The sequence below is a fragment of the Panthera onca genome, chromosome E1 (genome assembly GCF_046562875.1).
Source record: "Panthera onca isolate mPanOnc1 chromosome E1, mPanOnc1 haplotype 2, whole genome shotgun sequence".
Lineage (NCBI taxonomy): Eukaryota > Metazoa > Chordata > Mammalia > Carnivora > Felidae > Panthera > Panthera onca.
Genome location: NC_138352.1, coordinates 329419 through 345110, shown reverse-complemented (window position 1 = coordinate 345110; position 15692 = coordinate 329419). Strand labels below are relative to the sequence as shown.

Genomic DNA, 15692 nt, shown 5'->3' with positions numbered 1-15692 from the left:
TGGCTTAGTGGCAAAATATCTTTTTCCTAAAATAATACCTATTTTTTTCTTAGCTTGCTCCTACAGTTTCTGTGACTGTTAACCAAATGCTCTTTAGACCAGTTAAGAGCATTCTCCAGCTAGACATTTTTTACTTCAAAAGAACAGCCAGGTAATCCCCCTAAGATGATGCCAATGTACCATAACCCAGAACCACACATAAACAACTCTAGCATTTGACCACCATGCTGATACCACATTTGTTGTGAGAGTGGCCGAAGACCATGACGTCAAGTGACCTTATTTGTCCCGCTCACTTGAAAATACCTAAATAATAATTAAAAAGAGAAGAAATAACAAGTGGTGGTGAGGATGTGGAGAAAAGGCAACTCTTGTGCAGTGCTGGCGGGAATGTAAATTGGTGCATCCGTTATGAAAAACAGCACGGCAGTTCTTCAAAAAATTAAAAATAGAACTATCCTATGACTTAGCAATTTCACCTCTGGGTATTTATCCAAAGGAAATGAAATCACTCTCTCAAAAAGACCTATGCACCCCCATCTTCATTGCAGTATTATTAACAACAGTTAAGTCATGAAAAAAAACCCTAAGTGTCCACCAATGGATAAATGGATAAAGAAACTGTGATATACATATACATAGCATGGCGTCTAAAGTTAATAATCCTGTATTGTATATGTGGAAGGTGCTGAGAGTAGATCATAAAATTCTCATAAGAAAAAAAATTGTAACTTTGTGAGGTGATGGATGTTAACTAAACTTATTATGGGAATCATTTTATAATATCTACACATATCTAATCATTATGTTGTACACCTAAAACTGATACAATGTTATAGTCAGTTGTATCTAAATAAAACTGAAAACAAACCCCAAAATACACCCAACCACCCCCCCAACAAAAAAGAAAGAAAATACCCAAATAAGGTGAGGACTAAGAAAATGAATGAATTTTACGTGGTTTTTATATAAGTTGTGAGCAAATTCACCAACGTAACTAAAAAGAAAGCTTACGCCCTAGAAATCCTCGTAATTTATCCTTTTTTCCAGTGGCACTCCACAGGGCATTTGTATTTTGGGGAAGACTGTGGTATCTCACAGAGTTCACATTAATAAAGAACATACGTTTCATTTTCAGCTCCGTTGGTCTTGCTTTTCCGCTGTTTCTGCTCATTGGTTGCCGGAGGGGCCTGTCCCATGGCAGGGGGTTTCCGCTTTGCTAACATTTTCCGTTGTCTTTCTATCTCTTCCCTCTGTGAATTTATCCTTTCCTGCTGCCTACAGATATAAAAGATGTTGCACAGAGAAGAAGGTCAAAACACTGTAACATGGCTGGAGAGTAAACACAAATATCTTGGCACCTATATATTTGATAGACTTGAGAAAAAGTAAGCCCCTTTAAATCAAGTAGAAATTTGATTATAACTTCAGGTTAGAAAAGCCAAATAACTGATGATAGAAAGATTTTTTTTTGGAATGAGTCTGTGCTTTAAGACAGTAGTTATGATTATTCTCCGAACAGGAAAAGTAGGCAGGAACAATATCAAATTTCCACTGCGACCTTATTTTCTGACTCCAGAAAGAATTTTCTGATTCCTTTTTAACAGTTAAGAAAATAACTCTCAGGGCGCCTGGGTGGTATCAATTTAACAAGAACTCTTGGGGCGCCAGTTCGTTGAGTGTCCGCTTCAGCTAAGGTCATGACCTCACGGTCCCCGAGTTTGAGCCCGTCAAGGCTCTGTGCTGACAGCTCGGAGCCTGGCGCCTGCTTCGGATTCTGTGTCTCCCTCTCTCTCTGTCCCTCCCCTGCTCGCACTTTCTTTCAAAAATGAATAAACAAAAAAAAAATTTTTTTTTGTTTTAAAAAGAAAACAACTCTTGGTATGGCTCCATTAAAAAACTGTATTTATGTAAGAAAAATAATACAAAAGGTCCCAAGGGCCTTTTTATTTTTTTTATTTGAATTAAAGTTTCCTCAAATTATATCTAGAAAGTTAGCTAATATGAGGGATGCTGAACAAAGTAAAAAAAAGATTTTGCGGGGCGCCTGGGTGGCTCAGTCGGTTAAGCGTCCGACTTCAGCCTCAGGTCATGATCTCACGGTCTGTGAGTTCGAGCCCCACGTCAGGCTCTGTGCTGACAGCTCAGAGCCTGGAGCCCATTTCAGATTCTGTGTCTCCCTCTCTCTCTGCCCCTCCCCTGTTCATACTCTGTGTCTCTCTGTCTCAAAAATAAATAAACGTTAAAAAAAAAATTTAAAAGATTTTGCTTTTAGATCTATCATTTATTCTAACTCTAAGTGAGCCATTACCACCCCCATAGTCATTCCCACTCACTGATATGGTCAAACCTAAACTAAGTTTTTAAAAATCAAGTACATTCAGAGAAACCACAATGAAGCCTTGCAGCTAGTAAAAAACTCCTTAGGGACTAGGACGTAAAATGAATTCACAAAAAATATACATAAAGATTCTTCAGATATCGGGGCACCTGGGTGGCTCAGTAGGTTAAGTGTCTGACTTCGGCTCAGGTCATGATCTCGCGGTTTGTGAGTTTGAGCCCCGCGTCAGGCTCTGTGCTGACAGCTCGGAGCCTGGAGCCTGTTTCGGATTCTGTGTCTCCCCCTCTCTCTGCCCCTCCCATGTTCATGCTCTGTCTCTCTGTCTCTCAATAATAAATAAATGTTTAAAAAACAATTAAGGGGCGCCTGGGTGGCTCAGTCAGTTAAGCGTCTGACTTCAGCTCAGGTCATGATCTCACAGTTCATGAGTTCGAGCCCCGCATCGGGCTCTGTGCTGACAGCTCAGAGCCTGGAGCCTGCTTCACATTCTGTGTCTCCCTCTCTCTCTGACCCTTCCCTGCTCATGCTGTGTCTCTCTCTGTCTCAAAAATAAATAAACATTAAAAAAAATTTTTAAAAAAATTAAAAAAAAAAAGGTTCTTCAGATATCTAACACCATTACCATTAGAGGATTTCCTAAAGAAGTCTGAATTTTCTGTAATAAACCCATTTGCACATTAGTAGCCAATAAAAATACCAATATATGAAAACTACTTTCTCTTGTATATGTCTAATAGATATTAAAGTTTGGAGACCTGGCATATTAAAAATATACCAAGATTTCAGATTAACCATTCAAAAGACTAAAATCTGTAAATCACCAACCCTAGTTGAGAATCAAATGCTAGCTCCCTTCTCTTTCTTCTACCATGCTTTCCCCTACCTCCTTTGCTTGATTCCACCTTCATTTTTGCAAAGTAAGAGAATCTAAGTTTTTAACCCATTTTCAAATGAAATCTATTCAACTCTCTTTCCTGAACACTGTAGTAAGTCAGTCTCTAGACTTTCCCTATACTCAGTGTATTTTCTTTAGAAGAATGGCAACCAGAAAAATAAGCCTATATTCCAGGGCAGATGCCCATTATACAATTTATGCTGCCATTATCTATAAGGACAATAATGTAAGCAAGATTAACCTAGTCCAAACACTCTAAATAAATAACCATTCATCTCATAATACAATTCCCTTGGCTTTAGGATGAGCTGGGTCATTGATTGGATGTCAATGTAACAGAATGGAAATCAAAACTCAAGAGTTTTCTTGTCTGAAAAACCCTTTCAACTATCATTAGAGATATGCCTCCCCACCAAAGAATATGTAATATGAATCCTTCCTGGCTCGAAAGAATTCTGGATTGAGACATAGAATCCTTAGGTAAAATCAAAATCCTCCTTTTGACTCAATGAGATAGCATGGTCTCTGAACTGTCTCTCAAGAGGAGTTTCCCGGGAGGGGAGGGCAGGGTGGGTGATGGGTATTGAGGAGGGCACCTTTTGGGATGAGCACTGGGTGTTGTATGGAAACCAATTTGACAATAAATTTCATATATTTAAAAAAAAAAAAAAAAAAAAAAGAGGAGTTTCCCAATTTAAAAAAAATGGTAAAGTATCTTTAGCTCCTTTTTATCCTTTCATGGACCATGAATGCAAGGCACAATAAACTCTCTGGAGATAACCATAAATATTTAGTTTAAACTATAAACTATAGTGGGGCTAGTGAAGTACCACAACATTTTATCTTTGAAGACTGGCTGCTTTGGAAGACAGATTTTTAGCAATCACCCTTATCAAACATACAACTAATTTTCTATGGTTTCCAGTAAGAATCCAAAAACTTGATCTCCAGAGATTCATAAAGAAAGGGGCCCCACAGTCATCATACATATTAAAGCATAAACACAGGGTGCGATGATGCCAAAACACCTCTGGGGAAATATTAAACCGTATATACTAAGAACAAGCGCTTGCTTGAACACAAAAATGGATGCGCCAGAGTTCACGATTATATATAACAATTCCTACGTTAATTCTTGATATTCTTGAAATGATTTAGCTATTTATACTGACAAATAAAAGTTATCTAAAGGTAGACCATCAGTGATACTTAATTTAGGTTTATTTTGGGAGTAGAATCTGGAGTTATGTCAGTAAACTTGGAAACTTCTCTTAGAAAAGGACCGTGTCTTATCAAGCCTTGTATCTCCAACACATCTGACACTGCCTTTTAGAACTGATCCTTAACTATTTCTTGCATTGCATCAGGTTTAGAGAATGCTTGCCATTTACCACCCATGGAAAGAGTACTACCACCACCACTACTACTATCTTTTACACAAGTATTGATGATTTGATAAATCCATCTCACTCAAATCTAAATAATCCTATTTAAAAAGCCACTGCCTCTACAAGAAAACAAGACAATTTGCCTTAGGTATCGTTACAGGCTACAGGCTGAGGTAGGTCACCTAAAAAGGTATGTTAAAAGTTCTAACTCCCAGAACTTCAGATTATAACCTTAGGAGATAGGGTCATCAAATGTCCTTACTTCAAATGAGGTCATACTGGAGTAGGGTGGGCCCTTAATTCAATATGACTGATGTCCTTATAAAGGGAGAGAAGACGCAGAGACACACGGGGAGGGGGGGGGGGACACTGTGTGAAGATGGAGGCAGAGACTGAAGCTATGCTGCCACAAGCCACAGAACATCAAAGAACGATCCTCCCCTAGGGGCTTCAGAGGAAGCATGGTCTGTCAACATCTTGGTTTTGGATTTCTGGTCTCCTGAACTATGAGAGAGTAAATTTATGTTGTTTAACACACCCGGTTTATGGTATTTTTGTTACAACAGCCCTAGGAAATGAATGATAGGCGCTCTCAACAGTAACACTGTATTCCTGACTCCAACCCACCATACATACATACTAGTAGGAGGTATTAAAAAGCAAACGCACGTATTTTCAGATATCACTTTAACCAAAAATAATTTAGCAATGATCTACAGGTAGCTCCTGAATAGCCCAGGTAAGAATTTTTAAAGATTCCCACAACTTCATGTTCTGTATCTACTGCCAAACAGTATGGATACCCAAGGGAGATCTTGACACTTACAGAATCAAGAGAGTTTTTCATTATGGATCATGTAACCAAGAATCAGATGGTTCACAAGATCACTTTAAAATGGGATTCTAGGGGCACTTGGGTGGCTCAGTTGGTTGAGAATCTGACTTTTGATCTCAGCTCAAGTCACGATCTCACAATCTCACCGTTTCATGGGTTCGAACCCCCCACCATGAGGCTCTCCACTGGCGGCAAAGAGCCTGTTTGAGATTCTCCCTCTCTGCCCCTCCCCCACCCACTCGCTCTATCTCAAAATTAATAAACTTAAAAAATTTTTTAAAGAATAAAATAAAATAAAAATGGGATTCTATAATTCCTTATACACCAGAGTATCATTATGATGCTATAATGTTTAATTTACTCATGCTGATAATCCACTTCTTAAATGACCACAATTTTGTTTATAAATCAAATCCCATTACTTCAATGTTGTTTCATTTCAATATAAAAAAACTTTATCTATCTATCTATCTATCTATCTATCTATCTAATCTCTACACCTAATGTGGGGCTCATGACCAGGAAATCAAGAGTCACATGCTCTACGGACTGAGCCAGCCAGGTGTCCCTAAACAAAATCTTTTTTTTTTTTAAGGTTTATTTATTTATTTTGAGAGAGATGGGGTGGGGGAGAGAGAGAGAAAGGAGAATGAGAATCCCAAGCAGGCTCTGCGCTAACGGCCTGGAGTCCCATACAGGGTTCTATCTCACAAATCATGGGATCGTGACCTTAGACAAAATCAAGAGTCGGATGCTTCACTGACTGAGCCACCCAGGCGCCCCTAAACAAAATCTTAGTAAAGAATTTTTTCCCTCTTTGAGGAAAACATCCTAGGAACTTAACTGGAAAGCAAAGCCTTTTGAGAAATGCACCAACCACGCTGCATCCAGACTTTCCAGCCTGCTCTTCTAATCTATAGCTGCTGGACTTGAGTGGCAGCCTCCAGCTGTGTTTCTGACCTCCAGCCCAGCCACCCTTGCTCTCTCTGCAGACCTGCCAACTCCCACAACCCAAATCCTTCATCTATCCTGTTGATACTGTTTCTCCTGCCTAATGGGGATTTTGTGAAGTTCAGTGGTTTTTGTAAACTGACAAGAGTCTTAGTTTGTCTGAAGTCAAGGGGAGATTCTTCTCAGCAACAAGGACCTCCCTTCTGTCCTAAATGGGTTTTCCTCCAATTCCAATCCAAACTTTTACACATCATGCTCTTCCTACAGTTTATCTGTGTCACTAAATGCATAAATGTTTGAGAGAATTTACCACTCCCCCGAGATTCTCTAATTATCTAATATATTCTACATCCTTCAAAAGTGATCTGTTCGAGCTCTGCATTTCAGAAATCTTGACCTAAGGACAAGCATATACTTAGGCTCAATATTTAACGGTGAAATTTAGATCACTTCAATAAAAAACATTAAAACCATGCCCCCCCATCAAAAACAAATTTTTTATTGCCTTGCCATTGACTGAGATTTTAAGATTTATTCAAATAAGAAAGAGTATATTGAATAACAATAGTATGTAACAGAACTAGTTTCTCAAAACTATAAAATAAACTACTTCTTCAACAGGTTCAAACATACTTTGGAAAGGAAAAATTGCTAACCTGGACAAAAGATAATATAAATTTGATATGATTTTCTTATTAGCTGGTAAATCTTCGGTGTTAGGGAATAAAGATCACTTGAAAAGAGCAGAAGAACACAGTGAAAACAAAAGAATTGCACTGGAGGTCCTGTTGAGACTGTACTTGATTATCTGATTAAATTTTTAAATGTTTTGAGGATGGTCTCTTCTCGTAAAACCTAGTACTGCTACCTGGTGTTCAGCCACGTCACCCACAAATTATGTTGTCATGGAGCTTCTCATATACAGAAAATAATCATTTATAAGGATATCAAACATAGCCTTTACAACTGAAGAATTTCAACTGCTGCATTAAAACTGAAAGGGAATTAATTTATTAAAGCAAAACTTTAGAAAATAAAATACCTGTAATTACTAGACACTGGCCAGACAGCTTCCCAAAAGAGATGGAGATATTTTATATGACATAAAAGCATGAAAAAATGCTATCCACCTAGGAGGAACAATCCTAGTTAGGGATCTCATTTAGATAGTCCCAATTTCTCTGATGGCTCTACAGCTAAGTCATCATTTTGTACTCTGTAAGATTTCCAGAACCTTCTGGGACTCGGGGGCTGCTTACAGAGTAAAAAGATAAAATATCGCTGTCAGCAAAAACTATGAACATTTTTCTTAAAAGTAATTACATTTTACATCTCTATACAAACACACTATCTTCAGTCAAAGTCTTCAGATATTTTAAAGACAGCCATCTAAGAAGTAACCATTGTCAAAGACTTGTAGGGTCACTATCACATCTGGGACTCAGTCTGAGCATGAGGTGGCTATGGCCAGTACTGGGGATGTAAGTTGTATCTTCAGATCGCACTCTAATGAAACTGGATGGGGTGTCACTTGCAGGACAATGTGCACGTCCTGGTCAGGGTGTTAAGGAATGGGTGGGTACCATGACTCCATGTCGTAGCCACTTATAGTGCGCTGGTGCGTTCCTGCTATCACCAGTCACCCATGCTTAGTGCTCGGAGTGGATGTCATTCTGAGCCTCTGGCACCTGACTTAACTCAAAAGGCTTTGTTTTCCTTCGTGGGTATTGTATCTTTGACTCAACAGCTAGCCTCTTATCACACCAAATTACACATACTCGAGGTACATGTGTGAGGCAAAAACATATCTAAGCCAAGGGGAGGGTAATGTATCACATATAAAGCAGTGACTACTAATATGCAATCCAGGTTAGTATTATACTTTATTTCAGGCATATATTTGTTGTTTCTTATGTTTCCTTACTATTAAAGGAGTCCCACACTCTCCAATTACTGCGCAGGAAGTTATTTCAGCTAGGAAAAAAGGTAGGAAAAGCAGTCTATAGAATCCTCTAATTCATAGTGAGCTACAGATCTCAAGTTTGAGAGCCCATGATTAAAAACACAATGCCGTTCTCCCCAGTCTCAGATGGAAATAATCTAATAAAAATAAATAAGATATACCCAAATACACGACAATCTAAAGATCTGCTTAAGTCCAGAGCCAATATTAGCTATTTACACAATTGGAATTTTAGGATTTTAAATGGTAATTCCCTCCTTGGAGTAAATACTTGAATGTTGAGTGCTTAGGATTCCAAGTCACTGACAGACACTGGGGTTGGCCACCAGCCTGACCACTGGTTCAGCCCCTGCCTTTGAGGTAGCCGCTCTCTCTAAGGTCTAGACACGGTCTCCTTAAAGGGCCTCAGGGACAGATCCTAAAGGTTTGCCTAGGGTTTTTATTGTTTTATACCTAACTCAGGATGTTCTTCCTCAGGTCCTTACCTATGTCATTTTTCTATGGAGCCAGAACAAATACGTTCATGGACTCGTCGTGAAAATCCATTACATAATTTAAAAGATAACAAGTCCTAGGATTTTTCTTCCTTAGCTTCAGCAATTCTTATTCTTTGTTAAGCTTTAATGTAGAACTCCTTTATTTTTTTCTCTAATAACTTGTGTCATTTTTCCCAGGACTTCACCTCATTCCCTACCTTTCATTACACATGTGGGGACTAAAGCTGAATGAAAAGAGGACTTCTACTACTAGGATTTTTAATGACTACAATTACAGCAAACTTAAAGCAACTTTTCAATTTCAATGTGATCATCGCACTTCACTTACTTGATAAGGTTCTGGAAAGCATAACCATCTGTCCATTGCTCAGTAAAAGAGGCTCCATGTCGAACAGTGGTAAAATGGCCCAATCTCAAGCGGTCTTGCATGCTTTTATCTCTACATGCCATCTTCTCTTGTTTTGACTTAGGAGAAAGGACAAATAGAAAATAATTTTATTCTCCTATGAGAATTCAGATATAGCATGATGTTTACTTTCTGTACTGTACTGATCAACATTTAGTACAACTGGCTGATTCTACATGGACTCTGGGAAGTACCTTAAAACTTTAAATTCTCTGCATTAACATATACCGTCTTATTTCAAAAATAAAAATGGAAAAAAGCAGTTTCTTTTCTATAAAATCAATGAATTAAAAGCTGAAACAAAGTTCTCCTATCTCTGACATTAATAAAATGACCTACTATCAGCGTTCCCTGTCTTTTTAACAGCATTCCAAAGATTTCAGCAAAAGTAACCACCAGTCTCTCAAACTTCTAGCTTATAATAATTTCATTAGCAAGTACTGCTTTCAATATAAGATAAGTGTGTGTTGGGGACATATTAAAAAACTTTCAAGAAACAGTTACTAACAACTATTAACGTCAAGTCACAACTAATCAATTACTATAATAAAGGAAACATCGGCCATACATAAGTATAGGTTGACTTAATTTTTTAAAGCACAAAGCACTTAATTATCACATTTTTATATACATAAGTTACTTCAAATACCATCTCTAAAATGGAAATGTAAGTACTGCTACATGTTTGTAAGAGTTCTAGGGTATGTACTTCAAAGGTCAGGATGAGTGTTAAGAACCAAGGAGCGCCACACCGCAAACAAACCAGGACAAGCTGTCCCTGTCTGATCAACATCACACTCAGAGCAAAGCACAACCAGAAACGATGTCCCATATTATCACTCTGGATGTCTGGTGCTGTGTCCATGGAAGAAAGAATTCTAACTGTCAAATTATAAGGAGTCTTTTCCTAAAGGGGTGCCTGGGTGGCTCAGTCAGTTAAGCATCCGACTCCCGGTCTCAACTCAGATCATCACCTCACGACTTGTGGGTTTAAGCCCTGCATCTGGCTCCGCGCTGACAGCCTGGGATTCTCTCTCTCCGCCCCTCCCCTGCTCATGCTCTCTCTCCAAAAATAAACAAATGAACAAACAGACATTAAAAAAAAAAAGTCTTTCCCTAAAAAGCCCAACTTTAAAATACTTCCATCTCAGGTAAGGAATAAGGAGGCACAAAATAATACCCTGAGGATCTTGGGAGCAGGGGTCAGGCCACCGTTAATCACTCACCTTTTCTATAAGGAGTTTCTTGCTCATTGTCACACACCGATTTAATCGTTCTTTATACTTCTCTAGCATCTTTTGCTGTTCGTCAATCTGCCGCCTCAAATCACAGTTGGCCTTCAATGGAAAATATTTTTTATATTAGCTCCAAGGAAGATAGATGAATACAAAAGCAGTTTCTAGGGAGTCCAAACAGTATTTCTATTGTTAATTAAAAGCAAAATTAAAGTCCAAAGAGCTAAGATTAATTATGTTTAAAATTTTTTATAATATTTCCTTCCTTTTTTTCTCTTAATAAACTTATCTTTTTAGTAAAGATGAATTCTGTTACAAGTGGGCATGTTTTTCTACTGATCGTATTTCACTCCTCTCAAAAAGCAGTTATAGGTAAATCTAGTACATCACATATACCTAAACTGTCACAAAATAAAAAACCTACAATTAGGGAGATGTTTAAAATACATACAAAAGTTGATGAAGCACTTTACAGCACTCACAGAATACTTTCAAAGGGTAATTAAACACAAAAAAAACTGCAGAATTTTTTTTTAAACCACATAACGTTCTCAGGATCGATTGTTCTTTGTTTTTCTATTCTTGTTTCCAAAGAAAAAGAGACATGAATTTACATAAGTGTTTCCTTCCAGAGAAGCCAGGCACACCTATGCCCGCATAAGACAGAACTAACAAAGGGGATGAATATAAGGTCCCGGTTCTCAAGAATGCCAGAATGTAAATACATAGTTAATTTAGCTGCGGTCAGAAGGATGGGCTAAATACTTTGAAAATTCAAACCTCCTACAATAACAGAGAAGGGAAGAACCACTAACCCAAGGTCAATTTTGCCCTGCGATTCTTAAATTTATTCTTGTATTAACAAAAGATCTCTACTCTTTCAACAAATAAACGCTACTTTATAATAATGTGCTTGAGTTGTGAAAAAAAATCTGGTATTTCCCAATCAAATGATATAAGTGTTTCTGAAACAGTAAAAAGCACAAATGGAAGATGTTACAGCACATGCAATTTTAGAGACTTTTCAGCTTCATATTTAAAGTGACCAGTGTACAACAGCTTCCATCTCCAAATTTCTACTCTTCTCATAAGTTTAATTTCTACCTGTTTTTTGTACAGAGTTCTATGTACCACTCTATCAAAGGCAAAGTGCAAGTACATTTGGGGAAATGTAACTAATTCATAATAAAGAATCCATGGTGCGCCTGGCTGGTTCAGTCAGTAGAGACTGCGACTCCTGATCTCAGGGTTGTGAACTAAAGCCCCACGTTGGGTGTAGAGATTACTTAAAAATAAAATCTTGGAGGAAAAAAAAAAAAAAAAAAAAGAATCTTTAAGACAAAGACTATGTAATGTTTATATGAAATTCAATCTTTTTTTGGAAGGTAAACACTCCCTTAAAATCTATAATCAAATGTATGGAACCAATCAATCTCTGGCAGCTTATTTAAAATCTTAAGAACTCGACAGGCGCCTCACTGGCTCAGTCACTAGAACATGTGACAACTCTTGATCTCAGGGCCAAGAGTTCAAGTCCCACACTGGGTGGAGAGCTTTCTTTAAAAATAAATAACTAAGTAAATGATTTTAAGAACTCTAAATTTTTCTGGTTTTCTAGCATTAACAATTTGTGTTCAGGTCTACAACAGCACCTGCCTATCAGTTCCTGATGTCGCCTTATCCAACATATCACTAAAATGGAAAAACCCAATGAACCACCCATGCCTGCCTAAAAGGAGACATGAGGAGTGCTCATTGCCCATCCTGCCCGATCCAAACACAAAATTTAATCAATTTGAGAAAAATGGCAGCTGCCATCAGTGTCTTCCTTTTTGATGTATCCATTCCTTTGGTATTGTTCTACAGCCAAAGAAAAGACTACAACCTTTAGAAAACAAGGTAGTAGAAGGTGGGCAATGGTGAGTAAAGGGAGCATACTACTTTCTAGAAAACGAAAGCATTTTTTTTTTTTTTAACTCAAAAACAGTGCTAAGTCAGGATTCAAGTTTTTCATATACTCCTCAATCTTTTCTGAAAGAGTTGGGTGATGAAGAAAGATGAACCCATGCTCCTTTTTCAATCCAGCAGAGATTCTCAGGACAAAAGCCTACCGGTACTAGAACTGGGCTAGGAGCTTTCTAAACCCACAGTCTAGCTAATTAAAACCCTGGCAATACAACCAGCACCCACATGAACAAAAAGAGGAGTTAAGAGCAACCCCAAGCAAGCACATATGCTAACAATAAAAGATGGAAGATAGGTACTGACTCTAAATATGCCTCTCCAAATCAAAAGATGGAGAAAAGGAAACAACCAAAAATCAGACCTAAGGAAAACTACTTCTGAATAAGGAAAAAGAACATCAGCTTGAGAATGATGAAAATGATCTCCCTAAAGAATGAAAAGAACATTTTAGAATACTGCTTGTCATAGTCCATAAAACACAAAAAGACATGATTGTCTATGAAATCAGAGCAAAAAACCATCAAGAATGTACAGGACGGAATAAGAAAGTGAGTTAGATAAGGGAAAAAAGTAAGTTCAAATGTAGATAACAGAATCAAAATTACATAAGATACAGTAAACAGCAGAAAATATATGGAACACAAATTAACATTTTAGTAAGATTCAGAAAAGAAGGTTGATCATATTAAATAAGACTCCAAGTGATAGAAATAAAGGGAAGAAATCAGGGATCCAGCCTAGAAACCAAGGAAGAGGCCAACACAAGACAGAAAGAGGCAAAAATTAAGCATAACCACACATTTCCAGAATAAGAATTTAGAGACCCATGCATACAGAAGTACCCTGGCAAAATTTTTTGAAATCTAAGAATAAGGGGGGAGAGTACCTATACTCATCACAAAAAACAGATTACAGTGCAGTGTTTGTTCCTTTGGTCATGGTCTTCTCAGAAAAATTGAATGTTACAAAAAATTGCAAAGGTTCACACATGTGTGTATGCGTGTTACAAGAAGGTAAGAGGTGAAGGCTAATAGGTTGTAACACAAAAATACCTTTTATATGGAAAGGCAAGAGAAAGAGTTCTCAGATCTACAAGGAAACAAAAAAACTTAACACTAATACATCCTTCTTGAAAAGTAATTACTTAAAATGTATTTCAGTTGGGGCGCCTGGGAGATTCAGGTGGTTAAGTTCTTGATTTCAGCTCAAGTCGCGATCTCACAGTCATGAGATCAAATCCAGTGTTGGGCTCTGCACTGGGCATGGAGCCTGCTTAAGATTCTCTCTCTCCCAAGGGGCGCCTGGGTGGCTCAGTCAGTTAAATGTCCGACTTCAGCTCAGGTCATGATCTTGCAGTTCATGAGTTCTAACCCCACGTTGGGCTCTCCGCTGATAGGTCGGGGCCCGCTTCACTTCAGATTCCGTGTCTCTGTCTCTCTCTGCCCCTCTCCCGCTCTCTCTCTATCTCTCAAATCAATAAACATGTAAAAAAAAAGATTCTCTCTCTCCCTTGCCCTCTGCCCCTCCCCAAATCACATGTACTTTCTCTCTAAAAATTAAAAAACAATAAAAAAATAAAAAATTGTTTAAAAAATAAAACAAAAATTAAAAAATATACTACCAATGAGTTTAACAAACACGTGTAACTAATTATTGTAAATTAGGTCATAAAACTGCTTTTCATATAAGAATTATTCTTATATATGATATTAAAAGTAATAATTTAATAAGAATAGCCTAAAAACATCAGATTTTACTCATTACGACCAGGTTTATGGTTTAGATATGTGCTAAATTCCAGGTTTTATACAGGAGGGAGTCAAATAAACTAATACTATATTTTGATAATTACAGAAATATAGGTAAACATTTTTGGAGGGAGAAAATTACAAATACAGTGGCTCTTATTATTTTTATTATTAAACATTATTATTATTGTTAATAAACAAAACCCTTCCTTCAGACAGTCTTACCCAGTAAAAAAGACTGCAAGATCCGCACCCAGCTGTGTCATGGGAGCCCTGGAGGTTCCTCCACAGAACCTTCAAGGCCCCATAGAGCCAGGTGGAAAACTACTGCATTAGTACAAATAAGAATCAAACCTATACCTTCTAAATCACTGGAGAAGATAAAAATGTTAGTCAATTTTATTTATATATCAGTAATAGTTATTTATATGTGTATATACATATATACACACACATACACTACAAAATGGCTCAAAAAAATTACTGAAGGAAATGTGCCAAATGTTTTACCTAGTTAATGGAATTATGGGTATCCTATCTTTCAGTATTCTCTACATTTATTGTAAAAAGCATATATTGCTTTTATTTAAAACAAAAAGTTTTTTTAAGAATGTGTCAGTCAATATGATAAATTGCATATTAAAAAATCTATCCTTAAAGACATCATGGGATAGGGGCACCTGGATGGCTCAGTCAGTTAAGCGGCCGACTCGGCTCAGGTCATGATCTCATGGTTTATAAATTCAAACCCCCCTGCTGTCAGCCCAGAGTCTGCTTCAGATCCTCTGACCACCCCCGCCCTCTCTGCTCCTCCCCTGCTTGTGCTCTCCCTCTCAAAAATAGAAAAACATTAAAATATATATATATATCATGGTATATTTTCTAGAAGTATCTTTTCAATTCCAGATTATTTCTGAAGTTTGTCTTATAAGCACAAAAAAACTTTAGACAAATACTTATAAAAGATACAAAATGTAAAACCAGGGCTGAAAAGTACTTGTGAGATAGTTTTAAAAATTGAAGAATATTGGGGTGCCTGGGTGGCTCAGTTGGCTGACTGTCTGACTCTTGATTTCGGCTCAGGTCCTGGTCCTAGGGCTGTGGGGTCGAGCCCTGCATCAGGGTCCTCACTGAGCGTGGAGCCTAAGATTCTCTCTCTCTACCTCTCCCTCTCTCTCTCACTCTGCTCCTTCCCCCACTCTCTCTCTCTGTAAAATAATAAAATATTTTAAAAAGTTCAAGAATATTTTAAAACTTCTCTGGAATAGGAAAACAGTATTTTATATCATTTCCCACAGTTCTAGATGAAACAGAATACTCCACCTATCTCTCTCGTATATATTTAAATATTAAAATTCAGGGCGCCTGGGTGGCTCAGTCGGTTAAGCGGCCGACTTCGGCTCAGGTCATGATCTCACAGTCCATGAGTTCGAGCCCCGCGTCGGGCTCTGTGCTGACAGCTCAGAGC

At 37.8% G+C, this 15692-nt stretch overlaps 1 protein-coding gene across 9 annotated transcripts in view; it reads right to left on the bottom strand.

Annotated features, from left to right (window-relative positions):
• TLK2 (tousled like kinase 2) overlaps positions 1–15692 on the bottom strand; it is a 114269-nt gene that overhangs the window by 32698 nt on the left and 65879 nt on the right. For all 9 annotated transcript variants that reach the window (XM_081791083.1, XM_081791084.1, XM_081791082.1 and 6 more), the window contains 3 exons: positions 10503–10613; positions 9199–9335; positions 1126–1278 (listed from right to left, as the gene is read on the bottom strand). In XM_081791083.1, coding sequence (XP_081647209.1) covers positions 1126–1278; positions 9199–9335; positions 10503–10613 — 401 coding nt within the window. The remainder of the gene's footprint in view (positions 1–1125; positions 1279–9198; positions 9336–10502; positions 10614–15692) is intronic.